Source organism: Syngnathoides biaculeatus, chromosome 14, assembly GCF_019802595.1.
Source record: "Syngnathoides biaculeatus isolate LvHL_M chromosome 14, ASM1980259v1, whole genome shotgun sequence".
NCBI classification, from domain to species: Eukaryota; Metazoa; Chordata; class Actinopteri; order Syngnathiformes; family Syngnathidae; genus Syngnathoides; species Syngnathoides biaculeatus.
In genome coordinates this window covers 8,028,655-8,055,971 of record NC_084653.1, presented here as the reverse complement: position 1 = coordinate 8,055,971, position 27,317 = coordinate 8,028,655, and the positions used below count along the sequence as shown (strand labels likewise).

At 41.4% G+C, this 27,317-nt stretch overlaps 1 protein-coding gene across 1 annotated transcript in view; it reads right to left on the bottom strand.

The window, feature by feature from the left end:
- The window catches only part of cwc22 (CWC22 spliceosome associated protein homolog), a 31,357-nt gene that overhangs the window by 2,054 nt on the left and 1,986 nt on the right, over positions 1-27,317 (bottom strand). The window contains exons 5-19 of the mRNA XM_061841087.1: positions 24,647-24,868; positions 24,444-24,572; positions 22,891-23,059; positions 20,897-20,950; positions 20,674-20,809; positions 18,335-18,541; positions 14,951-15,013; positions 11,676-11,771; positions 11,522-11,603; positions 4,218-4,278; positions 4,074-4,151; positions 2,652-2,804; positions 631-758; positions 441-542; positions 42-220 (exon numbers count right to left, since the gene is read on the bottom strand). Of these exons, the coding sequence (XP_061697071.1) occupies positions 42-220; positions 441-542; positions 631-758; positions 2,652-2,804; positions 4,074-4,151; positions 4,218-4,278; positions 11,522-11,603; positions 11,676-11,771; positions 14,951-15,013; positions 18,335-18,541; positions 20,674-20,809; positions 20,897-20,950; positions 22,891-23,059; positions 24,444-24,572; positions 24,647-24,868 (1,859 nt within the window). The remainder of the gene's footprint in view (positions 1-41; positions 221-440; positions 543-630; positions 759-2,651; positions 2,805-4,073; positions 4,152-4,217; positions 4,279-11,521; positions 11,604-11,675; positions 11,772-14,950; positions 15,014-18,334; positions 18,542-20,673; positions 20,810-20,896; positions 20,951-22,890; positions 23,060-24,443; positions 24,573-24,646; positions 24,869-27,317) is intronic.

Genomic DNA, 27,317 nt, shown 5'->3' with positions numbered 1-27,317 from the left:
AAATGCACGGGCTGACAGCGCTTGAAGGTAACAGGACACACCTGAGCTGCTGCTGCTGCTGGACGACGATGAATCAGAGTCACTGGATGAGTCAGAGGAGGAGCCAGAGGAGGACGAAGAGGATGTGTCGGAAGAGGATGAAGAGTCGGAAGATTCCACTTCCTGGTTCTGAGTCATGATCATTTTGGGGGCATTCTTCAGATGTTCCCTCAACTCGTCACTGCGAGACAACATGCGACACTTAACATACTTGAATCTCATTTGTGTGTAAATGTACTTGTCTTTTTAATGCTTTTCCGTGTGTAAATATACATGGTTTATGTGAAACCGGCCATGGACCTTGTGTGTTTCTTTGTGTGGACATTTGTGTGTAAACATACATAGAGCTTGTTACTGTGTTGTCATGTCAATGTGTATGCATGTGTGTGTGTTTTTCGTACGTGAGACCTCCCAGGCCAATGGATGTGAAGAAGTTGATGGCAAATCGAGTGTTTCGGGGATTGTCACGAGGAAAAAGACCTTCGAAGAAAGTCTGTAGGGTTCTGAAAGACACAAAATATAAATTAGATTTAATTATTGATATTGTATTCGTTTTCATTCTTGCTTACGTGTGTCAGTGTGCCTACGTACATATCTTTGAAGCGCTGGTTGAGTCTGGGCAGGCCCATGTAAGCGCAGAGCTCCTGGAAGAGAATCTTGACAAAAATTCTGCTGGATGAGGTGGTAGTCTCTTCGCTGATCTTGATGCACTCCAGAACCTGGAGCAGAACCAGAACACCATTCGCATGACTTGATGGTAGGGTTTGGAAACGCTGTCAGTTTTCAAAGTTGGAAACTTTTCAGGGGAATATATAAATGACAAACATTTCTTGCTAGTACAGTGGTACTAGCTACTAATTAAGTTTTTTGCTTAGTCAATTTTTGGGGCCAAAATTTGAGTTACAAGCGAGCTTCAGATGGAAAAATTTGTACAATTAGAGGGGTTTGTATGTTTTTTTTTTTTTTTTTTAACCAGAGAAACCACTGCACCTGATCAACAACAATCGGACTGACAGAAATTACTGAATGCTTGGATAAGCTTGTGTAGGAATAATTGTGATCATAATTATCATACATTTGCTTCCAATAAAGAAATGCTTTGCTCTGCCCTAGATAACGTGGCAACCTCCTAGCAGGAGATAGCAAGAACAAAAACATCTAATCATCAGAACTGTTAGAACTGCTGCCTGTTAAAGAAATGATGACCACACATGTATTCAGCAATCTTCCACACATGCACACGCACGTTAACAAACATGTACACCTTGTTTCAAACTGTTTTGCTTCTCGTCTCCTTTTTGTAACATCCATGTAAATAAGCGGCGTCTTAAAACTAAATAAATAGAGGTGCTGAGGAGAGGTTAATCAGAGAGTGCAGTGGTGAATTGTACGAGACAGTTCCTCTCCTCTCTTCTCACGAGACTTGAACTGGTGTCTTTGCTTCCTTTTTTGTCCTGTTTAATGAATGTCTGATTGGTGAACCTGACAGCTTGCATACATTTTTAAAACATCCCACTAAAGAGACACACTCAAATCTCCCTATGAACAGGAAATATCACAAAATATTAACACAGTTCTTTTGTCCCAGCTAGTTCTTTGGTCTTTCCCATAATGGAGAGGTCAGTGCCTGATTTATTGACTGTGGAAAGGCATCTTTATACAGGTAAGACATTGAATCAGAGATGGGTGTTTTCAGCATTCATATATATATATATTTTTTTTTTTTTTAGGAAGAATTCTCTATGATTCAACAATCTTTTTCCTTAATTTCCATGATTGAAAAATGTGCACATTTAAGCCAGACCACAGAAAATTACTGTGATACAACCACATATATGCAGGTTGTTGTGACACTTCTTTAACTATCAGGTTCTTAAAATAAGGGGCAAGCCCTTAATGTGCACACGCAACTGCACTCTCTCAGCACACACAAACCTAGTTATCTGGTTGTTGGGAAACAATAACTTGGAAAGACGACTCAGCAAGAATACATTACTTTTAATGACTGCAGAACTTTAGCTCTTAGAACTTCTGCTGTCGCTTTGAAGATCAACATTTTCTTCTTCACCGTTAGAGCTCCAGACCCCGCAGCAATGGGAGTCTATGGTGCAGCCTTATTTGTGTCTTATTTCTTTGAATGTGACAACCAGTGATTCACCGCCTAATCCTAACCTTCTACTCAAAATCTGTGCTGATCTCAAATCCAAACAGCTGTAATGCCGCCATCTACAACAAATCTGTTAATCATTACAACAGTTTACATGGCTGAATTTCACACTACAGACTGGCTTCATCCAAGCCTACATGTTGTAAAATATCCTTGACAAATATATACAATGGTCCCAGTAAACACTCGGGACTCTAGCTGACAATCAACAGCCACAGCAACCTAATTTCCCTCAATTCCCAAAGAACATTTTCAATTTGGATAATTCCCCTAATTTCAGTTTAACCACATACCCTTTTGAAATACCGTGTTTGTATTTTGTGCGCATACAGTATGTGCGTTTTTGTGTGTGCGTGCATTTTTGTTAGTATACGTGTGCATGTCTTTGTATGTGCGTGCGCGCGCGCGTGTGTGTGTGTGTGTGTGTACATGTATCTGCGCTTACACTCCAGGGGATGGAGTCAGTGTACAGGAGATGCGCGAAGAGCCTCGCCACGTTCCTCAGCTTGTTGGTCTCAAGTCGGTGGATGGTCTCGTACTGCTCAGAAAAGATGGCCTCAAAGCTCTCCATGTACTCCTTCTTCAGCAGGCAGAACCTCTGGTGTGCGCGCACACATTTTTGATCATAAATTAAAGTTTTAAGATATTTAAAAAAAAATAGAGCCCAAGATAAGCCATTAAAATATTTTCATGTGAGGCATAAGCTGACAATTTAATGGGGGAAAAAAATAACCTTCAAGAGAGGAATTAAAAATAGAGCAACATCGATAAAATAGACCCCAATATAGCAGGATATTGGATAATACGGACTGTTGGGAGCTAGCAGTGTCCAAAACTACAGTGTTTTCCAGACTATAAATTAAAGCGTAAGTATAAGTAAAACCCTGAGGCCTATGTAACGATGCTGTACTGTCTAATACTGACTTTTTTCCACTAGCGGAAATCAGTTTAAACAACAACAACTTTCTTTCGGCTTGTCCCGTTAGGGGTCACCACAGCCTGTCATCTCAAATAAATGCTCATATTTGTTTGGCACAGTTTTTACGTCAGATGGCCTTGCTGACGCAAACCCTCTTTGTGGAGTGGAGGCCCCTGTGAGAAACGAACTCACGACCCCTGGTTTACCAATGCTCTAACCACTGAGCTATGGGGCCTTGGAAATCAGTTTAACCAAAAAACAAAAAAAAAAAAAAAAAAAAGTGTTCTAACGTAATGCTTAAAATATGATTGATCCCCATAACGCACTAGGGTTTGGGCATGCGCAGATGCCTACAAAGTAGAATACAGCACCAGTTACAGTAGGCATTCGGGAGGATTTTTTTCATGTCCTCAGAGTGATGTTACACAATAATCTCCCATTTCTTGACAGTTGTTGTTGTTGTTGTTTTCCTTTCGGCTTGTCCCTTTCGGGGTCGCCACAGCGTATCATCTCAGATGAACGCATATATATGACAGCAAAAAACAGCTGTAATGAATACTTTAAAAAGTGTCTTAATGGGTTTACAGCAGATCTCCGTGTTTGCACTATGCCATTTGTGGACTCCCCCATTTGTGGATATCTTTTTAGGAAGCACCCTTTATTTTTTCATTATTAATCAATTAACTAATAACAGGAAAAACAATTTAGAAAACGATTTGATAATGACACCACTAGTTTTAAAGTTGCATCAATAATTCGCAGCTTTTCAAAATTCCCAGTCAGGCTCGGTCCCAATTCACTATAAATATGGTTGAACGGTGTAGGAGGGGTAAAACTACATAAAAACAATGTCTTCTTCAGTGGTTTATGTACGATAGAGTTTCATGGGTGGGTCGTGAATTCATCCCCAAGAATAAACTGAGGTTCGCTGCCCATTCTGTTACTCACCCCTGCTAGCAGGCCAAAGAACTTCTCGTAGGTCCTCTGTTGAGCGCAGCAGTCAAGAATCATGTTGCAAAGTTCCTTCTACACATAGAAATAATGGACACATTAGCGGTCTGTTCAACAACCAATCTCTTAAATGTGTGTTACCGTCTGACTGTCGGGAAATTCCATCTTGATGAGCTTGTGAGCACACTCCTCAAAGTCCAAACTGCAAAAGGAGATAAGTTAAGACGCAAAGAATGAGACATTTTTCCCAACTGATTCTCTTCAGCCTTTATCCTGAAAAATTTCCTATGCTACTTGTTAACTGCTACCCACCAGTGAGTTTCAAGTCACTCACAAATGTTTCTCACTTTATTTAATCAGGTGACAAACTCAAGTATGAAATGACATAAGAAAGATTCTTTAATTATAAAGCTATCTGAAGCTTATTTTTTTTCAAGACAAATTCTTGCTTTTGGATATCAGTGTGTGCTTAGTTAAGTGGACACTTAGTGAGTTTAAGTGTTTGCGTGTAAAAGCGTGTTTACTTTCACTCAAGCTGCCACAATGTTTTGATGCTGTTGTCCACAACAATGTTTTTCTTTATAAGAATATTGATTGAATATTATTTGAACTAGGACACAATCACACACACACAGGAACAAACTCATTTACAAGGATGCACATGCAAGCGGGAGACAGGGACGCACGCACGCACACAGATACAAGGACGCAGATGGACACACACAGTCTAACACAAAGACATGCCTGAACCTACACGGACACGCACGCATGCATCGCTAAACAAGCGTGTGTATTTTGTTGGGCACCATCCATCTCGTTTAATCGCCGAAACCCATCGGTCTTTGAGCTGGTATTCAATAGAATGATCTATTTGAAGAACTGTCTCGGCTATTGGGACAACCACCAGCACAACAGGTCTCGGGCATTTTGAAAAATCTGTTCCGGTTCAATGACTTCAGCACTGCCGAGCAGCTAGGTTTGGCCGGTGTGACGGTCTGAGCGCTCTCGGTGCTGAATTAATGCGCACGTATTTTGTAAACTTCCATCCAGTCTGAAACATCCCCAACCATGCTTCAACATGTCCCATTCGACAACTTGTCGCAGAGTGTTCATGTTTGCTATGGACGCCTCAGAAAGACGAACACAGCGAACGTACATATATGTGTATATCTTTTTATCAACTTTTGTTTTAAAGGGGCACTGACGAGCGGCGAAACAAGATGGCAGCATAATATCGAGGCTCCGCTCAACTCCGCATAAAAACATTTAACTACCCGAATAAAAGTGTAAGAGTGACTTTGAAAAATGTCTGATACCACATCAACGACCAGTGGTAAAAGCTATGGCCGGACTCGTGGCACGCAAAAGCCAAAATCTAATCAGCAGCACGGAGAAGAGCCCGAGGAGGCCTGTGAAAGCATGGCAGACATGGTGGCTGTGCTAACAGAGCGAAAAGCCCTCCGCTCGGATCTAACGGAGCTAAAAACCCTTCGCTCGGATCTTGTTTTCAAGTTTGACACCACAAACTGCCATTTGAAAAACATCAACAATTCTATCAACGCTTTGGAGCAAAGCATGGTTGAGATCAGGAACAACGTAGCCTCCAACACAGCGCGTGTAATTGAAGCAGAGGAGTGTATATCATCCCTGGAAGATTATTTGGAGGTGGCTAAAGCGGAGCTAGCTACTGCTGCCAAACGCATCGCTCTTTTGGAAACCAAGGCGGATGATTTAGAGAACTGGGGGCGCTGCAAAAACCTTCATCTGTTTGACCTACGTGAAAATGCTGAAATGAATCGGTCCTTGTTGGAGTTTGTGGAGCACGAGTTACCAACATGGTTGGAACTTGGCGGTGACAGGAGCTTCACTCTTGAGCGTGTACACCGGACCTGGCGCGGCCAAAACCAGGGCAAAGTAGAGCTGTGATCATTCGATTTCTGAAGTTTCAAGACAGAGAATTTGTTCCACGCAACGCTAGGCAACCCAACATTACCCATGAAGAAAAGCAGCTCACATTTGCACCAGATTTGTCGGTCCAAACCATGCGCCAATGTAACGATTTGAACGTGGTGAGAAAGAAGTTTGCGGAGAAAGGGCTTTACCGTGGATTCCAGATTTACCCCTGCAAGTTGAGAGTCCTACATGAAGGAAGAATACAGCTGTTTGCCACGCCTAGAGAAGCTGAGAACTTTTATCAAGACAATCACTTGAACATTATGGTGAGATTCATGATACACTCTTATGTCAGACCTTTATAAGTTGTGCCCCTCTACCGGTTTTTGGTTTAGCTTATATAGTTATTGCTTAGTGTGTGCTTGGTCAAAATTGGTCATTTTTAGTTAGTTTGACCTATTACTTTTTCTTTTGAATTTATTCATTTATTTATTCTTGTGGAGGGAGAAAAAGGGTAGTAATTTTCAGGTATGCTAGATTTGCTATCATATTTATTTTTTGAGCGGGTTTGGTGGATGCCACCATTTATGTTTCTTTCCGTTTTTCGTTTGCTTGAAATTTTTACCACTCCTCCTTAAGGTGGATTGGTGTTAGTCCCCATATCTGTTTTATTTAGAGTAAGGGATGGTGATGTTTTATCGATTTTTGTTTATAAAGGTTCATGTTGTGTTGTTTAGTTTAAGTTGCACAGACATTATGTTAATCCAAGTCACTGTTTTGATAATATTGTATTTTGCATGCTTATGGAGAGTACAAGTCATAAAACTGTTGATTTAAAGATTACAAGTTGGAATGTCAGGGGTCTTAAAAATCTTAATAAATTGAAACAGGTTATTAATAGAATTAAATTATTGAATGCTAAAATAGTACTCCTTCAGGAGAGTCATTTGACTGATTCAGAAATCAAAAAAGTTAGAAATAGGTGGCCTGGGAATGTACTATATGCATCATACAATAATTATCCACGGGGTGTTTTAATTCTTATTCACAAAACTAGACATTACAAATTACTAATACAATTCAGGATCCATCAGGGCGATATGTGATAATCCAGGGTACTATTTTCTCTCTCGCATCAAATTTGGTGTGTGTATATGGTCCAAATGAGGACAATCCTAAATTTTTTGAAGACCTTTTTCTCACAATTTCTGCTTTACATGGGTCAGTTATAATTGGCGGTGACTTTAATTGCACATTAAAACCTGTGTTGGATCGTACTACAGGTTTAGATCCAAGTAAAGTGAAAACAAGAAACATTTTAAAACAATATCGTGTTGATTTAAATTTAGTTGAAATTTGGAGATATTTTAATCCTTCTAAAATTGAATTTTCATGTTATGCAGGCTCCCAAAAATCTCGATCGCGCATTGATTACTTTTTTGTCTCTCAAAACGTTCTGTCAAAGGTTAAAAACTGCCGGTATTACAGTATAGTGATTAGCGACCATGCACCAATATCTATGAATATTCAAATAGACTAACTTTGTCACTGCCCCAGCAATTGGCGATTTAAATCTATATGGCTGCAGAATGAGAAATTTGTTTCCTTCATAAAAAGTAAAATTGATTTATTTTTTTGAAATTCATACAGCTCAAACGGGAGCCTGTACAAGATGTTAAGCATTCAAAGCTTACATTCAAGGAGAAATTATTAGTTATACAAATTCTAAATCCAAACAACATAAAGCAGAGATTTGTGATTCAGAGAAGCAAATAAAGGAGTTGGAAAATTATTTAGATCAGGTAGATGATCCACTTAAACATAAAGAATTGCTATTTTTAAGAAGTAAATATAATAAATTATCTACAGATAAAGTGGCAAAAAGTTTATTATGGCTTAAGCAGCGTTATCAAGATCAAGGTGAAAAAGCAGGTAAACTTTTGGCTTGGAGGATTAGGAAATTACAAACAGAACGGGCAATTAATAGCATAAGGATATCTAATGGAGATTTGACTGTTGACCCTCAAGAAATTAATAGTACTTTCAGGGATTTCTATGAACAATTGTATAAAACTGAGATACAACAGACTTTGTTTTTAGAGGGATGGATTCCTTGATTCACTTGTATTTCCAGTGCTATCAGAGGAGGCAAAGCAAAACTGACAGACCATCTGACAGAAGAAGAAATTTCTGCTGCCATTCAAAGTATTAACACTAATCATGCTCCTGGGCCCGATGGACTGACTATAGAATTTTATAAAGCATTTCAAAAACAAATATTGACTCAATTGATGGACATGTATAAAGAATCATATAATAAGGAGACTCTTCCTCCTACATTGAGACTTGCGCTGATTACCCTGATCCTCAAACCTAATAAGCCTTCCACGGAATGTTCCTCGTATAGACCAATAAGCTTGATGGGATGCAATACAAAAATACTTTGCAAAGCCCTGGCAATACGATTGGATCAGTATATACCTAGTTTAATACGTAATGATCAAAACATTTTTGTTAAAAAACGTCAAGGATTTCACAATATTCGAAGAGTTTTTAACATATTACATGAAAAGGCAGAGCATAAAGACAGCACTGCGGTCGTTGGATGCACGTCAGGCCTTTGACAGAATTGAATGGTCATTTTTATTTAATGTTCTACCGCGGTCTGGATTTGGCAAGAATTTTCTTAAATGGTTAAAAATTTTATATACAAACCCTACAGCTAGTATTATCACTAACAGTATTTCTTCTAAATCAATTGTTTTGGAAAGATCCACACGCCAGGGCTGTCCTCTTTCCCCAATGTTGTTCATTTTAGCCTTAGAACCCCTGGCCATGTCGATTCGTATGGATAGAGGCTTGACGGGCATCCAAATTGGTGATCAAGATCACAGAATCTCTCTTTATGCTGATGACGTCATTCTCTTTTTGACTAAGTTATCCAGGAGCCTTCCAAATTTATTGGAGCAAATTAAAAAGTTTGGTAGTTTCTCAGGTTATGTGATTAATGATACAAAGTCATCCATTTTATTTTTTAAGTACTGAAGAGAGACTTAATCCTGTGGTTAACACTCCTTTTTTGAACGCGAGAGATGGATTTACTTATTTGGGGGTCAAAATTTCCCCTGATGTTAACAATATAGTTCAGGTTAATTATGACCCTTTAATCTTTGAGGTACAACAGTTATTAGACAGGTGGATGATTATGCTAATTTCAATGCTGGGACGTATAAACAGTTCAAATAAGCGACTTTTAAAGCTGGAGGAGCAGATGGGGGTTTTAAATTATGGGCAAATAATGGTATAAAATCAATAGGTGACCTTATGTCAAAGATTTTCTATTCCCAATAAGCATTTTTTCAAATATATGCAATTAAAACACTTTATGTCAGCACAAATCGAAAACATAATGTATGAACCCCCTTTGTCCAGTTTCGAAGATATTGTCCAGTCAGGTTTGCATGGATGTAAGCAGAAATCTAAGTTCTATAAATCTCTAGTCTCACATGATACAGAATCAAGTAAAAATAGATTGGAGGCATGGAAACTAGATATTAAAGAAAATATTGAAGTCATTGATTGGGAACATGCACGCCTTAAAGCCCCAAAACAAACAATAAATACTAGAATGAGGCTATTACAATATAAATGGCTGATGAGGACTTATGTGACTCCTGTTAAACTTCATCAGTGGACCCCTGACATTCAAGACACGTGTAGTAAGTGCTCTAATGACAAGGGTACTTTATATCATTGTTTATGGGATTGTTGGAAAGTCAAAGATTATTTGAAATCTATTGTTCAGACAATTTCTATAATAGTTGGAATTCAGGTTCCTCATTGCGCAACACTGTGTATCTTAGGTATATATCCCAAGGGTTTTGCTGTTAAGAAAAAGAAGGCCACGCTTATAGACTTTGGTCTCCTGCAGGCCAGGAGAACAATTGCATTATTTTGGAAAAAAGTGGACATTCCTCCAATAAAAGTATGGACGTTGGAAATGGCATCTTGTGTTGCACTGGAAAGACTCACGTAGAACTCAGGAATTTGAGGACATATGGAGACCCTTAGAAGAGTTTTTTAAAAAAAATGTGAATTATTTGTGTGCTTTTTTTTTTTAATAAACACTATTATGTCTGTGCATACTGTGTTTTTTTGTTTTGTTTTTGTAAAATTATATATGAAAAATCAAATAAATATATTGTTTAAAAAAAACTTTTGTTTTAAAGTTAGGCTAGGGTTAGGATATAACGTATGTAACCGCCCTCTATGTAGAAAAAGGGTAACTACCGGACCGGGTGATTTGCCAGTAAGCGTCTGCTACATACCCAGAGTTCCCCTGTTAGAAACACATGTGTATTAATCACAGTGAGACTTTTCAGCACGGGGGAGCGCTCAGACCGTCACACCGGCAATATGGCGCCATGAAAATAGTGACATCACGTGCACAAGCTCTATAGCATGGGCTTTCATCTTCATCCATCTATTCTCTGAGCTGCTTATCCTCACAAGGGTCACAGGAGTGATGGAGCTTGTCCCTGCTGTCATTAGGCAGGAAGCAGGGTACACCCTGAACTGGTTGCCAGCCAACGTCAGGGGACATGGAGACATACATTAGTCACACTCACAATCACACCTAGGGGCAATTTAGTGTGTCCAATTAATGCATTTTTTTGGGATGTGGGAGGAACCCGGAGGGCCTGCAGAAAACCACGCAGGTACGGGGAGAACATTCAAATTTCACACAGAGGGTCTGGGATTTGAAACCTGGTCCTCACAACTGTGAGGCCAATGCTCTACAGATGCTCCACCTTGCTGTCCTCATCCTTATCACTTAAAAATAAGTACAATAAATCAATCACTGGTCTCGTGTAAAGTTATCCTTTACGATAAAAGGATACAAGCGCAAAACAGGAAGTCAAGTTAAAACTTGCATATATAAACCGTTGATAAATTTTCTTAAATTACAGTTTTTGGATATACAGTACCCATTTTTGGCTATACCCCCGCCCCCAAATATTATTGAAGCAGTTTTGATGCAGACGCCTATGTATGATATTATATATGTTAAAATATGCTTCCCAAATAAATTCTAAAGATGGTGTTACTCTTTAATACAGTAATGTAGAGTGATGAAACCCAAATAACTTTTAACAATTCCATATTTAACATTGAGCTGCAACATTCATTAACGAATATTAGGTCAATTATGTGAGTTCCACACAGATTGCGTTTACATGATTTATATTGAAACGAGTTACAAAGAGCCCCAAGTCAACTGTTCATTTTAGTCTATGCTGCAGGCTGCTAAGAAAATGGATGTTCATAGTTTGGAAACCTTTTATTTAAACCATGCAAACGTCTTTGTCCGTCGTTTGGAACCCGAATCGAAATAAGGAAACAGAATATGAATTGTTAGAATTTAAATGATGACCGACCCAACACATAACCCACACAGACATGTTTAGCGCGTGTGTGTGTGTGTGTGTGTGTGTGTGTGTGTGTGTGCACGTGCGTCCGTGAGTGTGAGAGTGAGAGAGAGACCGAGAGACCTGGACTGGATGACAAGGTAGATGGTCCTCCTGAAGGCAACCAGGTTGACCTCTGTCTGATCCAAGATGGTCACCTTCTCATCTGAAGACACAAATTATTGACAATTATCATGTAACGGGAACGCCACAGAAGAAAAACTCTCCAAAGTCCCACCTTCCCCTTCCTGCTTGTCATCGCCATCTTCGTCATCTTCATCATCCTCGCTGTCTCCTTCCTCCCCAGAGTCACTGCTGCCTTCGTCCAAGATATCTGGCCACAGGATATATGTATGGTCATATTCATATTATTTGATCAGTAATGCCCCTCCTTGAGCAGTCACTTTATTGTGGTGGAGGGGTTTGTGTGTCCCGATGATCCTAGGAGCTAAGTTGTCTATGGCTTCATGCCCCCGGTATGGTCACCCATGGCAAACAGGTCCTAGGTGAGGGACCAGACGAAGTATGACTCCAAAACCCCTATGATGACTACAAAAATTGGATCTTTGTTTCCCTTGCCCAGATGCGGGTTACCGGGGCCCCCCTCTGGAGCCCGGCCTGGAATAGGGGCTTGAAGGCAAGCGTCTGGTGGCCGGGCCTGCATCCATGGGGCTCGGCCGGGGCACACCCCGAAAGGGTAACATGGGTCCCCCTTCCCATGGGCTTACCACCTGTGAGAGGGACCATAGGGGTCGGGTGCAATGTGAGCTGGGCAGTGGCCAAAGGCAGGGACCGTGGCGATCCGATACCTGGCTACAGAAACAAACTGTAGGGACGTGGAATGTCACCTCTTTGGCAGGGAAGGAGCCCGAGTTGGTGCGTGAGGTCGAGAAGTTCCGACGAGATAGTCGGACTCGCGTCTACGCACCGCTGGGGCTCTGGCACCACTCCTCTTGAGAGGGGCTGGACTTTGTTCCACTCTGGAGTTGCCCACGGGGAGAAATGCCAAGCAGGTGTGGGTATACTTACTGCCCCCTGACTCGGGGCCTGTCAATTGGGGTTTACCCTGGTGGATGAGAGGGTAGCGTCCCTCCGCCTGTGGGTAGGGGGACGGGTCCTGACTGTTGTTTGTGCTTATGCACCACACAGCAGTGCAGAGTACCCACCCTTTTTGGAGTCCTTAGAGGGAGTGCTGGAGAGCACCTCCTCTGGCGACTCCATCATTCTGCTGGGGGACTTCAATGCTCACGTGGATAGTGAGACCTGGAAGGGCGTGATTGGGAAGAACAGCCCCCCCGATCAGAACTCGAGTGGTGTCCTGTTACTGCACTTCTGCGCTCATCACGGATTGTCCATAACAAACACAATGTTCAGGCATAAGGGTATTTACATGTCCACCTGGCACCAGGACACCCTAGGTCGCAGATGATCAACTTTGTGGTCGCGTCATCAGACTTGCGACCGCATGTCTTGGACTCTTGGATGAAGAGAGGGGCGGAGCTGTCAACTGATCACCACTTGGTGGTGCGTTAGCTCTGGTGGTGGGGGAAGATGCCAGTTCAACGTAGCAGGCCCAAACGTATTGGGAATGCCTCGGGATCACTCCGCAAGAGCTGGAAGAAGTGGCTGGGGAAAGGGAAGTCCGGGTATCCCTGCTGAAGCTACTTCCCCCGCAAGCCGACCCGGAAAAGCGCTAGATAATGAATGAATAAATGAATGTATGATCAGTAATGACAAAAACACTGCCCACTGAATTTCCTTTTGAAAAATCGAGAAATTTGACTGGTAAGTACTTCAATTATTGCCAATTGTTATCCATCAAAATGTCATGATTGTCCATCCATCCATTTTCCGAGGTGCTTATCCCGATGACGGTCACAGGAGTACTGGAGTCAAATCGCAGCTGTCATCGGGCAGGAAGTGGGGAACACCCTGAACTGGTTGCCAGCCAATAGCAGGGCACATGGAGGCAGGCAACAGCCACTAATAATCATACCTAGGGGCAATATGGAGTCTCCAATTAATTAATGTTTTTGGGATGTGGGAAAAAAACTGATTGCCCTGAGAAAACCCACGCAGGCACGGTGAGAACATGCAAAGTCCGCACAGGCTGGGCCGGGATTTGAACACCGGTCCTCAGAACTATGAGGCCAACCTCTACTGCTGCGCCACCATGGTTCCATGTCATGATTGTTTCTTTGGGAAAAAAAATGCAACAGTAATATTTTTCAACATTTAAAGCATAAATGTCTTTGGGTCAATGTGTGAATTGAAGTTTCATGAGCTATGACAAATGCTCTTAAAATAATGTTTTTGGATATACAGCACCATTTTTGGCTATAGCCTCGCCCCTGCAAATTATAAATAAATTATTGCAGTTTTGATGCAGACGCCTATGTATATGTTATATACGCTAAAATATGCTTCCCAAATAAATTCTCAAGTGAGTCCTACTCATTAATACAGGAATAACGTAGAATGAAATGCAGAGTAAATGTGAGTGTTTTTATGCAAAAAAATGGCCTAAGAGATTCACAAAACTGCCAGAACCACTACAAATTTAAAACATACTGTGGCGCAAATGAGGCATTGAGGAACATTTTTACTTTTGTCGGCAGAAGAACAAACATACATTCCCCCACACAATGACAGGTATAAGCAAGTGAGTCAATATGTCATGCACATGGTGTCGTAATGAAACTAAAATTATCACACCACGAAACAGAATAGCATAACTCGCAAATAATTAAAAAAAACAATGACTGAATAAATAATTGACACAAACATGCATTTTAATGCGATTTACATCCTTAATGCCACAAAGCATGCTGGGAGCGCTAAATTGCAATTATGTAACATCGCTGGGAGGCTGGAAGCGTAGTGTGATAATTTTAGTTTCGATATGACACCATGACTGTGCATGATGAATAATGACTTACCTATACCTCTCATTGTGAGGGGGAATGTAAGCTAGTTCATCTGTTTACAAAAATAAAAGCTTCCTTGTGAGCGCCATCATATGGTAGTTTGCATGCACATTAAACATACAGTAGCAAACGTGCTAATAATGTAACCAGTGTGTGGAGTAGTCACAACATTTATGGATTTGGGAACTCAGTACACACAAATATGGCGTGCTGCATTATAAAGCACCCCATCCATTTTGGAGAAAATTTAAGACTTAAGTGCGCCTTGTGGTTATGAAAATACAGTAAATTATGAAAAAGAAAAAAAACATACTTGAATATGTGGGACCGCGAATGGGCTAAGCTATAATGTATAGGATTTTTCTCCCATTGCTTGAATATGCCTTTTCCTTGAAAAATAGGACAAATGCGACTGTGTGCTTTAATCAATTTAGTTACATGCAGCTGAGTATTCTCACAGCTGGTCAAATTCACCTCCACAAAACACACACGCACACACAAACTGCATTTCAAGCCCATTATAATCTATTGTGCAGTAGTGCACACCCCAATACCAATATGGATATACAGTCACATGTGTACTTACCTCTCTTCAGCGTTTTGTATTTCTCCTCATTTTCTTGGAAGTTTGGGTCCATCTTGAACACATCTAAGGGCACACACACACAAAATGGAAAATTCCATCATTTTAACAAATGAAGTTCCCTTTTCACTTTGGTACTGCATGGGGAAGTGTGGTGTGGTGGAGAAATATGTTAGAATAGTACAGGACATGTATGAGGGCAGCAGAACAGTGGTGAGGTGTGGCATAGGTGTAACAGAAGAATTTAAGGTGAAGGTGGGATTGCATCAGGGATCAGCTCTGAGCCCTTTCCTGGTTGCTGTGGTAATGGATAGGCTGACAGATGAGGTTAGACTGGATTCCCCTTGGACCATGATAATCGCAGATGATATTGTGATATGCAGTGAAAGCAGGGAGCATGCAGAGGAACAATTAGAAAGATTGAGGCATGCACAGGAAAGAAGAGGAATGAAGATTAGCTCAAGTAAAAGAGAATAAATGTGCATGAATGAGAGGGGTGGAGGGGGAAGAGTGAGGCTACAGGGAGAAGCGATAGCAAAGGTGGACGACTTCAAATATTTTTGGTCAACAATACAGAGCGATGGTGAGTGTGGTCAGGAAGTGAAGAAACGGGTCCAAGCAGGATAGAACAGTTGGCGGAAGGTGTCTGGTGTTCTATGTGACAGAAGAGTATCCGCTAGGATGAAGGGAAAAGTTTATAAAACAGTGGTGAGGCCGGCCATAAAGTACGGGTTAGAGAAGGTGGCTCTGAAGAAACAACAGGAAGCAGAACTGGAGGTAGCAGAAATGAAGATGATGAGGTTGTCGCTCGGAGTGAGCAGGTTAGATTGGATAACAAATGAGCTCATTTGAGGGACAGCCAAAGTTGGAGGTTTTGGAGACAAGGTTTGAGAGTGCAGACTTCGATCAGGGGTCATACTAGTAAGTAAGTTTCTTTCGGCTTGTCCCTTTTGGGGTCGCCACAGCGTGTCATCTCAGATGAACGCACATATATGTTTGGCACAATTTTTACGCCGGATGCCCTTCCTGACGCAACCCTTCTCAGGGAGTGGAGGCCCCAGTGGGATATGAACCCCCAACCCCTGGTTTACTAACCAGTGCTCTAACCACTGAGCTACAGGGCCTCCGATCAGAGTTCATACTCAGTCTGACCAAAAAAATCTAAGGGCTTTTTAGGGGCATTCTTAGGGGCTGACACGAAAAATTTAGGGCTGACACGGAAAAAATTTAGGGCCAACACGGGAAATCAAGAGTAAGGAAAAAAGACTCACCCAATGGGTGCCATCAACCGTTCTTGGTTCATCAAATGTTCCAGTTCCTCAGTACCTGTGACAGTCATCACCTGTCGCCCCTTGTGGTAGTTCTCATTGATATGACCATTGTCAACGTCTTCACATAACAGTATACAGAAAAACAGATTCTAACTATAATTGCAACTATATACACAAATGTCTTCTACTGATGTCTGTTTCAGCACCCCTACTCTAGCTCCTTGAGCCTACCCAGTGCCTACTCTATTTGTTGCTGCAGAAGGGTTAGTTAGCCAAAGTGGCTCTCTTGTCCTTTCCTCTGTCTCTGAGTGCATTGGCCTCAGTGATAAACCTCAGATTCCTCTTTTCTTCTGCCTTCTCAATAAGTGTAGATATGTCAGTCTCTATTCTGGCTTTTTTGGCTTTGAGGCAGTAGAGATGAAAAGTGGGCAGCTACGCCAAATGTAGCCAGGTACGAAGTCTTCCTTTCCCCACAGTGGTAGTTTTTAGCAATGTCACTGTCTGGGAACATGACTGCAAACACTTTCGTATTATTTTCACAAGATTTGTAACTGCAGATCACTTTTAAAGTCCACACAATCTCTGCCTTTAACGAGTCCGTCTTCGTGTATTGAACTACGTTCATAAAGCCTGACTTCTGGCTCGACAACTGTAGGTGCGCATTAGGTATCCCAACCGGTTACAAATAACCGGTTATAACCGGTTTTCGGGGTTTTTTTTGTTTTATTTTTTACCGAAACCGTAATCGGACTTTCGAAATCGGTTGAAATTTCCAATCATTTCTTCCGGTTCCGGTACTCCACATTGCGCTATTTTTTTCAACATCATTTCCACTTTTTTCAAGTTTTGCTGTTAGAGTAAAGTTGGACTCAAAAGAAAATTCAGTTAAATCAAAGAAACATCAAACATGGCATCCAGGAAACGCTCCAAAGTATGGGAGTAAACTTGTTTCATTGGCAGACATCAAAACACTACTCGCATAACGGGGGGAACTCTGTGAACACGTCACTCCGGAAAAGCAACAACAAAAACAGTCCGTGCGGAACCCCGCACCCCAACTTGAGGTCCCACGGGTGAATTATGTAAACACCAATATGGTACCGTTTTTTTGCTACAGCTGTTCGGTTAAAACCGGTTATGAAAGTAAGCGTTTTTTTGCGATTTCTAGTGCGCATGCACTGCTAGTACCACTGCCTGAAGTTGATGCTTCACTATCTTGATATTTTAGAAACAGATTCATACCAACGGAAGATGAGAGAGTCTTCGCCAAATCAGCGTGTCTCCTGTTTTTCCGGTGCGATTCCAGCAGTTTGATGCCCATCTTTTCAAGCTGGTAACCCTGCTTGCAGAGATGGCAGTAAAACATGTGCCGATCTTTTGGATCTCGATGAACCCAGCTCCCAAACTCCTTACTTTCAACCCAAGCTTCTTGAAAAATGCACTTCCCTGTGATACAAGTTGGATCGATGAAAGAACTACGCTACGTCGTAAGGAAGACGAAGTGAAATGCCTACTCACGGAAACAAACAATAGAATATCGACAAGATGGCGACTAGTTGTCAACACGGTGACTTCCGTTGACAATTTCTGGCTGATTTAGACGCCAGACGGATCACTATATTTTTTTTAATAAAAGATTTATTTTTTAGGGAGAATTTGGGCGGTAGAGGTCCTCCCTTCGATTTTTTTTAAATTTAAGGCCTTTTTAGGGGCTTGACCGGTTTTTGCGGATTTTAAGGACTTTTAGGAGCCCTAAATGCACCTTCGAAAATTTAGGGGTTTTTAGGGACTTTTAGGGTCGCGTGGGAACCCTGTTGTTGGTTTGGACATGTCCAGAGGCAAGAGAGTGAGTATATTGGTAGAAGGTTGCTAAGGATGGAGATGCCAGGCAAAAGAGCAAGAGGAAGACCAAAGAAAAGGTTGATGATGTTGTGAGGGAAGACATGAGGACAGTGGATGTTAGAGAGGAAGATGCACGAAATAGGCTAAGACGGAAAAGGATGACACGCTGTGGCGACCCCTAACAGAACAAGCCAAAAGGAAAAGAAGAAGAAGCCCCTTGTTGTTGAACAGTTACGTTATCTCAAAAAGTATACGACATATGTGTCGCACTCACTGAGGACATCGTCAGTGTTGTACTCATCGTCAAGCGGGAGCATGTGCGTGAATTGGTCGTCCTCATCCACCAGGTCGAGACCCTCGGGAATGACAGGGTGGTCCTTGAAGCCGTCCTTTCGGATGGCGAACATCACTTCAATCATGTACTGCACACGCTTGTCAATGGCCGACTCATGCAGGATGTTGCGCAGGCGCTCAAATATTGCTGAAAATAACAAAGTCAATGAATTCCCTGACTGTTCCATAAAATGATACCAGGTAGTCAGTGCATCACTTTTCTTGGAAAAAAAGTGAATTGAAGGTGGGGCACACATTTTTTTCATTTTTATCAGAAAATCTATTTTATTCTCCTAAAATTACGACTGAGAAAACATCCAAATATTTTTGTAATTTTATCCTTTTCTCTTGAAATTAAGGCTTTTTCCTCAACAACAAAAAAATTGTGAGATCCCTTTTTTTAATTTTACCCCACCTCCCCTCTATTTTAACATTATTAAAATATATCTTGTGAAATTTCTCACTTTGTCTCTGGAAAAATACATCTTTATTTTTGTAAAATGTGACTTGTTGGGGGGGGAATCAGAAGAAATTGAAGTTGTTTTTTTTTTTTTTAAATTCTGACTTATCTCTTTGGGGGGAAAAAATTAAGATGACAAAAAAAAGAGTTGTTATACAAGTAAGAATGAAATTTTATTTTCATGTATATTGCAGAAAACTGTAGAATTGTAGACTTTATTCTCCTAATATTATGAATATATATATATATATATATATATATATATATATATATATATAATTATTGTATATTATATGATATATATAATTCATATATATATAATATATATTTTATATTATTATTATAATATTATTGTCTAGAAAATATTGTGCTTTTTATGTATGTGACTTCTTTCTGGAAAGTAAAGCTTTGGCTTAAAAAAAAAAAAAAAAGTTTATAAATGACTGCCCCCCCCAAAAAAAAAATACTCTTACTCCCAACTTTGGTTGATTTTTTAAACTATATTACTAACATTTACTTCAATTCTTGAGATAATTGGATTTTGTACCTGGGAAATTACTGCTTTATTTTTGTTAGAGAAGATGAAAATCTTCAAAACTTTTTTTCTTGAGGAAAAAAATGCTACATATATAAAAACTTTATTCTAATAAGACTTTCTTACTACAATGTAAGACTGTCTTGAGAATTTTTTTTTTTAATTTAAAAACATATGGTGTTTTGTAAGATTACAACTCTTTCTGAAAAATATTCAACCATTTTCATGAGACTTTTGGTAGAAAATATTTTTCATCTTGAAATATACTACATAATATGATAAGTAGTTACTTTTAAGAAAAAAAATATTCACTTCTTTCTTGAATAAATCAGTTTTGGACCTCTGAAAAACAATACAATTGCTCAGGAGAATTGATTATTCTTGAAAAAATTGTTGATTTCTGAAACTGAAAAAACAATATTCTAGTAAGATTGCGGCGCCCCCCGCCCCCCAAATCAGACTTAATACTCTTGATTTTTCTTGTGAATTTTCAGGGTATAACCAAGAAACTAAACTTTTTCAATTACAAATAGAAAAGCAAATTTTCTTTGTAAAATAGTTTTTTTTTCTTAAAGAGAAAATGTGAAAAAGATTTTCCATCTTAAAGGCACTGGATGAGTCCAAACTATAATTATAATAATACAACTGATCTCCCAAGATCAAGAATTTTCTGTAAAGGATACTGCCACTATTTTCAAAGGCTAATACCACCCACCAAACCCACACAATAAACTACAATATTACAGACCCTTGCTATTTGTGGGAGATAGGACTGACCCCAACTCCAAACAGCAGAAATACCCAGATAATTGATACCTTAAATTACCACAAAATATGTATTAAATCCCCCAAAATTCAAACATGTTGGGTTTATTGCATTCTAACATACATGAGAATTTATAAGTGAAGCTCCGAATCAATGAGTCCAAATCCAGATTCACTTGGGACTCATCTTGAAAAAAAAATGCATCCTGAATCGTCATCTAGTGTTGTGACAAAACCTGCACCACCCCCTTTCTCCCCCAATAAAACTAAAGAAAAGTGTCTAAGACTAATCTAGGGGGCCATAGGTAGTTTCCAAATAATTAAACTGGATTTTTAATTTGTTGGACAATGATACGTCTTTTTTTTCCAGAATACTACAAGCCATTGTTATTCAAGTGTGATTCGCTAGTCATTTGTCACTGTCAGTACAAACAGCAATTGAGGATACCATGTCATAGCTCCAATAGTAAGTATCCACGAAATTCTCATTTGACTGAAATTCAATAGACCGCAAGTTCACCGTTGATTCCGCGCGGGGAGACATCGGTGAGCTTCAGCCCGCACTCCTTGAGGAAGGCAATGGCTACCTCCACGCTGTCATCAGTGGGCCGCTCCAGAAGCAGAGTCAGCATCTCCAGACACAGAACCTCGTGGGCCTGATGAGGGCAAGGGACAGCCAAGCATGAGCAACAGTAACAGTGCCACTGCATGCCGAGCGACCTGACGGATGACAGAGTACGTACCACGTTCTGGTTGATGAGATGAGCCACGAATTTAGACGACGTCAGACATTGTTGCTGGAAAATAAAAGACACAACAGATTAACAGAAGTTTTTTTTTTTAATTTAGAAAATAAAACTCCATATGTATTGCACTGCATCGTTCTGCTGGGGAACTTCAATGCTCACATGGGCAATGACAGTGACACCTGGAAGGGCGTAATTGGGAGCGACAGCTCCCCGATCAGAACTCGAACGGTGTTCGGTTACTGGACTTCTCTGCTCATCACGGACTGCCCATAACGTACATCATGTTCAAGCATAAAGGTGTCCACACGTGCGCTTGACACCAGGACACCCTAGGTCGCAGTTTGATGATCAACTTTGTGGTCGTCCTTCATGTAAATTGGTGGACACCAACAGTGAGGGACGCCATCAATCTGGAGGAAGAGTTCTAAGGGCCTTTTTGACCTGTGGGACTGATGAGGCAGCTGACGCGGACTGGCTGGCCAAGTGGAATGCAGCTTTGGTGGTCGCCACAACAAAAACTTGGAGGAGACCATGGGGAAAGACTTACGGATGGCATAGAGGAAATTCTGGCAGCTCAGGAAGGGGATACATCGCATCATCAACACTGTGTATAGTGGGGATGGGGCGATGCTGACCTCAACTAGGGACGTTGTGTGAGAATACTTCCAAGATCTCCAGATTCAGGAGGAGCAGTGTGGTTACTGTCTTGGCCTTGGAACACTGGACACGCTCTACAGCCTTAAGCAGGGTCTGTGAGGACGCATGGGAGTTCAGCCAACCAGTCTACATGTGTTTTGTGGACTTGGAGAGTGGGTTTCATCGTGTCCCTCGAGGAGTCCTGTGGGGGTTCTTTGGGAGTACGGGGTACCTAACCCTCTGGTATGGGCTGTTTGGTCCCTGTATGACCAATATCAATCAGTGTTTGGTCCGCATTACTGGCAGTAAATCATATTAGTTTCCGGTGAGGGACGGAATCTGCCAAGGCTACCCTTTGTCACCGATTTTGTTCATAACTTTTATAGACACAATTTCTAGGCACACCTGCAGGGGTCTGGTTTGGTGGCTTCAGTATTGCAGCTCTGCTTTTTAGAAATGATGTGGTTATGTTGGCTTCATCAAAACATGGTCGCCAACTCTCACCGTAGTGGTTCGCACCAGTGTGTGAAGTGCCTGGAATGAGAATCAGCACCTCCAAATCTTGAGACCATGGTCCTCAATTGGAAAAGGGTGGCGTGCTATCGCTAGGTCAGGGATGATATCCTGCCCCAAATTGGAGAGTTCAAGCATCTTGGGGTCTTGTTCACAACTGAGGGAAGAATGGAAAGAGAGACAGAACGGTGCAGCATTTGCAGTGATGAGGACTTTGTATCGGTCCGTTGTGGTAAAGATGAAGCTCACCAGAAAGGTGAAGCTCTCAGTTTCCTGGCCGATCTACATTTCTCCCTTTACCTGTGGTCACGAGGTGTGGGTCGTGACCGGAAGAACAAGATCCAGGATACAAGTGGGTGAAATGAGTTTCATCCGCAGGGTGTCGAATAGCTAGATAGGGTGAGAAGCTCGGTCATCCAAAAGAATCTCAAGAGTAGAGCCGCTGGACCTCCGCATTGAGAGGAGGCAGATGAGGTGGTTGGGGTATCGGATTCAGGGGTTACCTGGACACCTCCGTGGTGAGGTGTTCCAGGCACATCCCACTGGGAGGAGACCCCGGGGACGACCCAGGATACGCTGAAGAGACCATGTCTCTTGGCTACCCTAGGAATGCCTCGTGATCTCCCCAGAAGTGCTGGATGAAGTGTCTGGGTAAAGGGAAGTATGGGGATCCCTGCTAAAGCACCCATGATCCAACCTCGGATAAGTGGTAGAAAATGGATGGATGGACATGCACTCACATAATTGTAACATTGGATACCTGCATCCATTTAAAAGTGTAATCTCGTGTAGTAGCACAGACAAGAGTAACTTTGCGTCCTCAGTCTTCCAGAACACACCTTGACGTTGCGCCGGTATCCGCGCCTGAATGTGAGGATAAGTCGCTTGAGGATGAGCTCTCCGATCTGTGGGAACTTGGAGTTGATGATGGCCACCACTGCAGCATAGACGTGCGTGAAGATGGGAGACGCTGACTGTGCCTGCAGCACCGAGCGAGCCAACAGCCCCCTGAACAAACACACGCACACAAACTAATCCATCTTTTTGATCTATTTTACCTCCTTTTGTCATTTGCACTTGGAATTTTCTTCAACCTTCTAACTCTAACTAAATCTTTTACTGAATTTGCAAGACCAAAAAGTTAACACACACACAAAACTCGAGGTTTTCGAACTTGTGCTATCATTACATTAGATACATAAATCTTGCTCTGCTTTGCCGCTGAGACTGCGTCGCTGCGCGTGAAAGTGGAGCTGTTGCAATTTCATCCGCTACTTCTCCAAACACTGCTTAGAGCCAACAACTTGGACCAAAGTTTGCATTTAGTGTGCCAGTATAAGAGTCTTTCAGTAGTAAGGTAGTACTGTGGGTTATAAATAAACCGATTCTGGATGACAGGTTAGCACATCCACCGCATAGTTCTGAGGACTGGGGTTCAAATTAGGTCTTTCTTGTGTGAAATTTGCATAGGTGCACAGTAGGTTAATTGAAGACTCTAAATTCCCTGTAAGTATGAATGTCAGTGCGAAGGGTTGTTTTTTTATAAGTGCCCTGCGATAGGCTGGCAAACAGTTCAAAGTGTACCCCAATTTCTGCCCGCAGTTGGCGCCAGCATACCCACAAGTTTAGTGAGGAGCAGTTTAGAAAAACGATGGATGGATGATTCTGGTATGTAAATGTATGAGTGTGTGTAAAGGTTATAATACATTTGGATTAAAAAAAAATGAACTTTTTTCTTAAAACTCAGTTAATTCCAACAGCAGGTTTATTAATTTTTTGTAGTTTTTATGTTATGCATTATGGGGCTGCAACTAATGATTCAATCATTTCTTCCATTATTTTTTTTTCGATTTGTCAATTAATAGGGAAAAAAACTCATCAATTTCCATCCCTTTATTCAGAAAGAGAATCCCATTTGAAATTGACAGTAGAAACATGAATTGACTATGATTCGGTTACTGCATTGGTACACAACAGCGAAAAGAAAATCTGCAAAAATTGTGACTGTCTTCCAAAGTAAAAACAGATGTTTGCAAATGTCTTATTTTGATTCAACACAAAGATACTCAGACGGCTTTCGTGGAGGCCTACAGAAATCAGAGATTTATTAGTGCGAGGTTTAAATATGAGATTTGGACAGTTTTAAGTCAAAAAAGGTCTCCAAACGATTAACCGATTATCAAAATAGTCATCCATTAATTGATTAACTGTTGATGAATACATTAACCGTTGAACCTATAATGTTAAGATTAGGACAGTTCGGGATTTTTAATTAATTAATTTTTTTATCATTTTTTTATTTATTTTAAATCAAGCTAATTTGAAGGTTTTTTGGGTTTGCATGGGTTTACAGTGTTTTTGCATTTTCAAGTGCGTGTGCATACGACCTAACCTTCCCCTGACAATGTTCTCCTGCAAGATCTCCTGGATGATGTTGACGATGTTGGACACGTTCACTTTGTTGATTAAACCGTTGATGGACTTCTTCAGTGCCTCCCAGCTCATCCTCTGATAGGCCAAGCTGTGCAGCAGGGAGTAGAGCATAGGTAGCAGATCTTTTGAATACATTTCAAGTGAAAGAAATAAGAGACCTACCTGGTCTTGTCAGTGATCTGTTGCTGCATAAGGCGCAGCTTGGCGGGCGGGATGTAGGCGCCACCTGTCCGGGTCAGAATGGGGTCCAACTCCTCCTTCTTCTTCTTGGCTAGTGGCTCATGGGATGATGCAGGCTGGCCATCGGCTGAGGGGGAGGGACTACGGCCGCGGCCCCCATGGTCTCGCTCTCGGCGCCGGCTGCCTTCATCATGGTAGCGATCCCTGTATGGACACCATAGTCAAAGACCATATAAGTCAAATTAAAAATCCTACCTTTATTAACTAATTGACTGCTGTGAATGCTTCAATCAGTAAACTCTTATCCAACTGGTGGCCCAAGTTTTTCCAGGGTTCCCACCAGGTCCTTGGAGATGGAGTGAATTTCACCCAATCACAGGATAAGAAAGGAGCGGGAGTAAAAGTCATTTGTAGCGGGTGGGAATGAGAACTACTATAAAGTCACTGGGAGAGGAAATCATACTCTCAGTGACTTTCAAGATTTTAAGAAACATGGAGCAGGATTAGACATAAAAAGGGAGGAAAAAAGGATGGGAATGGGATTCTGTAAAATTTTGTCTCGGGATTAGGTCTGAATGGAATCAATCCCTCCGGGAGTGGGGGTAGGGGGACCAAGAGTTGAAATCCACTCCTGTGTCAGCCACTAGATTTGTTTACTGGCACTGAAAATATATTTGTAAAATACCTTTTTCAACACGTAGGTGTGCAGGAGTGTCTAGCCGAGCTTGTCTGTGAAATTCAGACTTGCACATCATTGTAAGGATTAATAGACACTAGTAGATGGCAGCATTCATCACTTTAAATTTGAGATCAGCACAGTGTTGGAGTAGACGATAAAGCTCAGGCAGTGAATCTCAGCTTTTCACATCAATTGCAAGGAAGAGAAATGTCAACATGGAAGTCAGATAAATTTCACCACCTGACACTCCAAAAGGATATACATATGAATGATAGGTATTTCTGAAAGAAAATGTATTGTGATCCACTTTGGATATTCTGCTGTCTAACAAGATACATCCCCACCAAGGCCCATTTGTCTTCAAAAGTAGCACTGGCATGTTTGAAGAAGTCAAAGGTAACACTTATTTGCTAAATGTGAACATAAACAAAAGATTGGGGGGATACGGCTTTGAAACTTGGCTTTTTTTTCTTGAAGTAAAACCAAATGACAATGACATTACAGTGTACCCTTACTATTCACAGGGGTCATATTGAAACTGAAACGATCACACGCCACACCAAACAGAATTGCATAACCAGCAAAGAATAAAACAAAACAACGACTGAAGAATTAATTGACAGAAAATATGCCCTTTAAACACCGTTTACATCTATCATGCCGCACAGCATGCTTGGAGTACTGCAATATAACACTGTAGCATTGCTGGGAGGCTGGAAGGGCTCTCAGCATGCTTTGTGACACTAAGGAAGTCTTTGGTGCAGTGTAGGTTTAGTTTCCGTTTAGTGATGATGTCTATATGTACCCCGTGACTGACTGGGCAAAAGGCAGACTTCACCCTGAACTGGTCGCTAGTATCAGCTGGGGGCTGCTCCTGTTCCCCGTGACCCAAAAATGGTTAAGTGGTGATGATAACGGAATTACAGTATTCCAAACAAGTTTGCTTTTTGAATTTTTGTATTCCCATTCGGGACTTGCTTTATCTCTCCTGTTCACAACCATGCTTTAAAACAAACATTTCCCAACATTAACTGAAGTCAAAATATAAATAACGGAAAGTTCAAAGAACAGTTTTTTTACAGATTAGAAAATGCTGCTGCTTCTTTTTTCATCTTCTTTTTCTTTCAGCTTGTCCCGTTAGGGGTCGGCACAGGGTGTCATCTTTTTCCATCTAAGCCTATCTCGTGCATCCTCCTCTCACACCCACTGTCCTTATGTCGTCCCTCACAACATCCATCAATCTTTTCTTTGGTCTTCCTCTTGCTCTTTTGCCTGGCAGCTCCATGCTCACCATCCTTCTACCAATATACTCACTCTCTCTCCTCTGAACGTGTCCAAACCATCAAAGTCTGCTCTCTCTAACCTTGTCTCCAAAACATCCAACTTTGGCTGTCCCTCTAATGAGCTCATTTCTAATCCTATCCAACCTGCTCACTCCGAGCGAGAACCTCAACATCTTCATTTCTTCTACCTCAAGTTCTGCTTCCTGTTGTTTCTTCAGAGCCACCGTCTCTAATCCGTACTTCATGGCCAGCCTCACCACTGTTTTATAAACTTTGCCCTTCATCCTGGCGGACACTCTTCTGTCACATAACACACCAGACACCTTCCGCCAACTGTTCTACCCCGCTTGGACCCATTTCTTCACCTCCTTACGACACTCTCCGTTGCTTTGTATTGTTGACCCCAAGTATTTGAAGTCGTCCACCCTTGCTATCTCTTCTCCCTGGAGCTTCACTCCTCCTCCTCCGCCCCTCTCACTCATGCACATCTATTCTGTTTTACTTTGGCTAATCTTCATTCCTCTCCTATCCAGTGCGTACCTCCATCTTTCTAACTGTTCCTCGCTTTCACTGCAGATCAAAATATCATCTGCGAACATCATGGTCCAAGTGGAATCCAGTCTAACCTCGTCTGTCAGCCTATCCATTACTACCGCAAACAGGAAGGGGCTCAGCAAGGAACCCTGATGCA